This window comes from Corvus cornix, chromosome 3 (assembly GCF_000738735.6).
Source record: "Corvus cornix cornix isolate S_Up_H32 chromosome 3, ASM73873v5, whole genome shotgun sequence".
Lineage (NCBI taxonomy): Eukaryota > Metazoa > Chordata > Aves > Passeriformes > Corvidae > Corvus > Corvus cornix.
Window position 1 is genome coordinate 12,154,488 of NC_047056.1, and position 6,000 is coordinate 12,160,487.

Sequence of the window (6,000 nt, forward strand, 5' to 3'; positions counted from 1 at the left end):
TCCACCTGTCACTGAGGTTCCCCCCCAGGTTCATGTTCTGAGCAGGTCACAAAGTTTACACAAAGCTGTTCAAAATTAGTGCTGTGGTTGGCACCCAGTTGAACAGGTGCCTTTCCACCTGCTGTGAGGAGTGCTGGGTAAGTCATGCCAGTATAAACCAGCATGACTTGGCCAAGCTCAGCCCATTTACACCAGCAAGGATCTGGTACAGAGGTTTTGTTTCACCTGTATTTGTTGCCTGGATTGTACAGACCCATGCCAAAGTCTGTGTGAGAACAGTCAGAGCCCATTAACTGTGTCTCTCAGATGGGACATGGCAAACAGCACTCTAACCCTTCAGGGACACCAGGTCCTGCAGGAGCAATATTTCTATAGTTCACAGAGTCAACTTTGGGCTGTCACAGCCAAGGAGGTAGAGGCCAAGGGTGCTGTGAGATGCTCAGATAGGAGGCTGTAGATGCAGATGATGATGGGAGGTAGGTTCTGACAGCCTGACTGAAAAGGCAGCAAGGAAACTTCAAAAGAGAAGAAAGTAAAAGGCCTAGTGAGTAAAGGAGGTGGTGGATGGCTGAACAGGGGAGATGAGGTAGAGGGAGAAGAGTCAACAGCCACCCCAGAGGTGGAACACAGCCACCCCAGAGAAAGGGGCCTGTGAGCTCTTTGGCACTCACCTGCACAGAGCTATGGCCCACAGCAGGGTGCAGATGTGGAGCTTGTCCAGAAATGCAGGACATGTTCTCCCCCACGGAGCAAAGAACATCACCATGGCAGTGGTGGGCAGAATTGGAGAAAAGGGTCTTGTCCAGAGTCTGGCTGAGAGGAGCTTGGCACTCTCCTGAAAGAGGGAAAGATCTTTTAGTGGCACATTTACCACAAGGTGTGCCAATGAAGCCTTCTGCCCCACAGATATGAAACCATGCAGCAGCAGAGCCAGCAGAAGTCTTTCACACCTTATCACAGCTCAAGAAGCCTGATGCCTCCCTGTCCTAGGAGAGAAAGGAGAGGGTGGGAAGTTCTTCCAACTGCCCAAGCTGCCTTGCTCCCTCAGTGGCAAAAGAAGCTAGTGAGCTTCCCCTAAACAAAAAGTTTAGCAAGAAAGGCTCCAGTTCCCTCTAACAATGCTTATCCTCCTACTCCTCTGTCACTGCCTCAGCCTTAGAGCCAGCAACAAGCTCTCTGCAGAGGTACCAGTGTTGTTTCCCAGCCTTGTCAGCACCTCCTCACCCATCAGGTCCCTCCTAGCACAGAGAGAGAAATAGAGAGAAGGGAACAAGAATGTGAGGTTGCAAATGCTGGTTAAATTGTCTTTTCCCTTTTAGGAGCTCCATGCAGAAGACAACACCAGGTTCTGCCAGAAGGATGACAATGAGCAAACATCCTTCAGCGACCACAACCCGCGGCACGAGCCCAAGGGGGGGTTCCGGAGCTCCTTCCGCAAGCTCTTCAAAAAGAAATAAGCAGTCCCAAGAAAGGCAGGCCACAGCCAAAGCACAGCAGTGCTTCCCCAGGTCCCCGAGGGTGGAGACAGACAGCAAGGCCCCAGGATCCCCCTCACTAACACAGAGGGTGGAGGGTGGGGGAGAGGAGACTCACAACTGCCTTACAAATGCATCCTGCTCTTTCTAGCACAGGGCAGGGCCAGGCCTTGGGTTGCAGTGGAGCTCAACCAGCAGGTCCAATAAGCACAGGAACTTGCTAGCTTTCATTCCTATCTGACTGAACTTCCCTCAGTTTTGGAAAGCTTTGGCCGAATCCCACTATCTTCTCCTCCCCCTCATCCCCCAAAACTGCTTGATTTGCCATACATCTTTGCTCTTCTAAACTCAAGGCAGGTCTTATTTGGGCTCACCCACAATAGAAGGGTTACCTTTGCAGCCCTGGCATCCTGGCCAGAAGTCTAAAATTCCCTTCTTTCCTCTACTTTCCAAAAAACCACCATCAAAGATGTCTACCGGGAGGCCAGCTCGCATTACCCAGGTGGTTTGACAGCCAGGTCGAAGAAGCATCAGCTGAAGCACCTGCACTGCTTAATCAGCGACATCCTTTCTTTTGGACTTCTCTCACTCCCCAAAATCCTATTTCACCTTTTATGTGAATGCTGTTTCCTGAATTGCCTGCTGCTGTAGGAATCACTGCTTCTGCTCTCAGAATCACCTTTGCCTCCAGGCAGGTGATGCAGGCTGGGCCCAGGGCCTGCCACAAGAGACAGACTCTTCTCAACCTTATTCCCAGTGTGGATCAATGCAGACACTGGTAGTGCCCAAGAGTGTCCTGATTCCTGGTCTGTAACACACCTGGAATACACTTTGCCAGCTGTTTGGCCTGACACCCTCACAAGCCCCATCACGTGCATGGTTCCATTGGAATGGTTCTTCCAGCTGAAAATTGAGGCACCAGCACAGGAAAGTTGATGGTGCACCATGTTCACAGCCCTCCTTCTTGTGCAAGCACAGATCAAGGAGGCCACAAACAGGCCACCCCTCCTGGACATGACAAATCCTCAGTAACTCTGATCTCTGCAGAAGACTGAGAGAAGCTCTGCTGTGACACCCATGTCACACACCAGCTGCAAGAGCACCACTGGCACAGTGGTGTGACCAGTGCAGTACTGGTGAGCTCTGGTGTTACCTGAAGCTGGGATGTTCTGAGGGCAGTTTCAAGAGCAACTCTGGTTTTATCACCTCGTTTTGACAAGCCTGGGACACTGGTCTGTCTGAAGGACAGCTTCACCTTAAGAAGTTGTGAACTGTCTCCATGGGGCCAACAGCAATGCCTTGGGGGAAATACTGTGAGACTGGGGGCTTGGAACTCCCCGCATCAGTGCAAGGGTGGCTGAATTTGGGGCCAAGAGAAGAGCACCCACCACGCTGCATGGCTCTCCTGGCCATGGCAGCAGGACAGGGGAGGCCCAGAGCAGGTGTCTTTGGATGCAGTGGCCAGTCTCACTGCAGATACAGGGCCCAGAGCTCTCCAGTGTCGACTGACCTGCATCTACCGCCTGCTTTTCCTCCTCTGCTGGAGGGAAAAAGGTGTGTGTGAAAAGGGCTATCCATACAGACAAAACCCCTTCTTTAGTGCAATCAAGGTTTTCCCAACATTTCAAGAATGTGACCAAGCAAAACCACAGATTAAAATGTTTTAGTTGGTGCCTCTCCCATAGATTTTAATGAAACAAAAATTCACTTCTCCTCCTTACAAAAAGGAAAGAAGTATCATACTTTCCTCCCCTAGCTTTTGGAAACTACTCTGGGGAGATTTTTTTTAATGTAAGGCTTCTAATGGCAAAAACCCCAAACCCCTTCCATCTCCTTCCCTTTCCCTCACATCCTCATAAAAGTAAAAATTCCCTGGCCCTTTCCAGTCAGGACTGCCCCATGCTGACCAGCCACTGAATCACAAGACAATTCCTAGGACTTGGCAGCTTTTAGTCAGATTGTGCAGGGCCAGGATAGAAATTATGTAGGAAGAGCCAGATCCTTGTAACTGAAGCATCAGCAAAACCTGTTTGTTCTGCCCAGGAATCAGCCACCGACAGAAATATTTGTTTGTCCTTGGAACCAGAGTTGTATCATTATGGACAAGCGTCCACTGTAATGCACTGATGCTGTGAAGGGCTCTGATGCTTGTGGTTTTGGTCTCATGTATGTAATGACACTTTTATCCTTCATAGAACAAACCTGCTTTTCATATTTGCCAGGCAGATGCCAGGACAGAAACAGGACAAAGGAAAATAAACCTACCTGCTAACATCTCCTGGGTGAGGAAATCCTTCCAAAGTGGCAGACCCTTGCTTGTAAAATGCATGTGGATTTCAGCTGCTATTTAATGATTTAAGGCACAGTCAGAACTGATGGTTATTTTTCGATTCTGAGTTCTTACTTTCAGGCCTATACTTATCACTTGAGATGTCCTTGTACCTGCTCAGAATCTGCAAATGTAAATAATATGAATGAATGATGCTCAGCACCACACACACACAACCTGTTGCAGGATCCATTTCAAATCCATCTTTAGTGTACATGTGTACTCTGGATTATTTTTCTTCCTGTGCCAAATAAATGCTGCCTTTAAATAACGCTGTTGCCTCTTGCACTGAATCAGCCAGAAGGCTGCATCCATTAAAAGAAGAAACAGGTGCTGCTCTGGTCCCTTTCTGAGGCAACATTACTTACACAATCCTGTATCCCTACAAGTCCAGCCATGCAAGAAGACTGCTCCCTACACAAGGTTCTAAGACTCTTACTCAGAACTCAGCTGAGTCACTCTCCAGGCTTCTGGTCAAGATCCTGTTGTTGGTGTAGCTCACTGTGACAGATCTTCATCTCCTCAGACTCTTCTAGACCACACCTCTCCACGGCTACACTCCCTGTTTAAGTCAGCCATCCCAGACTCAAAACAAAAAAGGCTTATTCCGAAATAGATTCAACAAACTTTTCAAAGCAATTCCAACAACACGTGCCCTTGATCACCTACCTTTGTTTACCTCCTTTTTAAAAATACTACAGATGTTCTGCATATCTGGCAGCTAACTTGTCATGCATCTGGCAAAAGGGATTTGATCTGATTTGATTTTTCCCTTTCAACTTCTCAGCCACCCAGTACAGGATTTCACATTTGCTGGCTAGAAAGTAAAAAAACCTCCAAACTTACTCTTTACTTTGTTTCCCTCATAATGCACTATTTTCCACTGAACACAAAAGGTAAATTTGCTCTCAGTGGACAGAAAAATGCATTTAAGGGTGGTTTGTTTTTTTAATGGAAAATAAGGAATGGAATTTACAAAGTAAGTTAAGAACACTTTTGTTTTTACACCTATAATGGGCCACAGGTTTCTCTCCCGAAGAAAGACTTCACCTGTGCATTGTCTGGGTTTAGAAATGACAATTCAACAATCTTTTCCATGAAGCACAGTAATCTACTGCGTTCAACAGCAGTACCTCCAGTGATATCACTGGGAAAAATCTAATTTAAAATACACACAAAAGAAAAATAATTAAATATCCCACAATGTCACTCTAAAACTTGAAGGATCTAAATCCAGTGTACTAGCATGCTCTTACTGAGACAGACCTCTCCCTCCCTGATTTAAGAGAGGCATATTAGAGAAACAGGTTAGTCCACACTGGAAATGGCTTCTTGAGGATGGAGCACTCCAGTGCTTCCATGGTATCAACCCTGAAGGAGGATAACATTCTCCAGTAGCAGACAAGTTTGTTATAGACAAATGTTGCAGGGGCTGTTGAATGCCATGACAGTAACGTGTCACCCTGGGGTCACCAGGCAGCACAACAGCGACTTCCCACACAGCAGCTGAAGAGAAACAAATGCTCAGCACCCTCAAAATCACCACAGAATCATGGAACAGTCTGGGTTGGAAAGGAACCTTTAAAGGCCATCTAGTCCAACCCCCTGCAATGAGCAGGGACGTCTCCACCTAGAGCTGGTCGCTCAGAGCTCTTCCAGCCTGACCTTGAATGTTGCCAGGGATGGGGCATCTTTCACCTCTGGGCAACCTGTTCCAGTGGTTCACCACACTCACTGTAAAAAACTTCTTCCTTATACCTTGTCTAAATCTACCCTCCTTTAGTTTAAAGCCATTACTCTGTCCAATTGCAAGAGGCCCTGCCTAAAAAGGTTCTTTCTTATAAACCTATGAAGTTCTGCTACATAACCCTGCCTACACAGTTTGCAGTGGTTTAGGCTGACTTCAGCCACACATCAGCTCTCTACACTAATACAGCAGCTCTCCAGGCCTCCACACAAGCATGTTTCATTGTCCAGGTCACATCATCACCCCAGGCCACACCAGACCAATCAGGGTCATTTTACCAAGGAGACAGAGAGCATCATTAAAATGACGTAATTTTCTATGTGAAAAGTATTGTCACTAATGCAAATATGATCCAAAGAAGAAGCCATTCCAGATCAGAAATTATTAACACAAAGCTGTCCTGACACAAACCAGTGGCTTAGCAGTTGTATTCAACTCCTAAAAGCTAC

General features: G+C 47.2%; 1 protein-coding gene across 7 annotated transcripts in view; it reads left to right on the plus strand.

The window, feature by feature from the left end:
• The window catches only part of ARHGEF33 (Rho guanine nucleotide exchange factor 33), a 31,046-nt gene extending 26,977 nt beyond the window's left edge, over positions 1-4,069 (plus strand). For all 7 annotated transcript variants that reach the window (XM_039570080.1, XM_019292810.3, XM_019292815.3 and 4 more), the window contains one exon: positions 1,320-4,069. In XM_039570080.1, coding sequence (XP_039426014.1) covers positions 1,320-1,457 — 138 coding nt within the window. In that variant the 3' untranslated portion in view covers positions 1,458-4,069. The remainder of the gene's footprint in view (positions 1-1,319) is intronic.
• Positions 4,070-6,000: the final 1,931 nt, after the last annotated feature.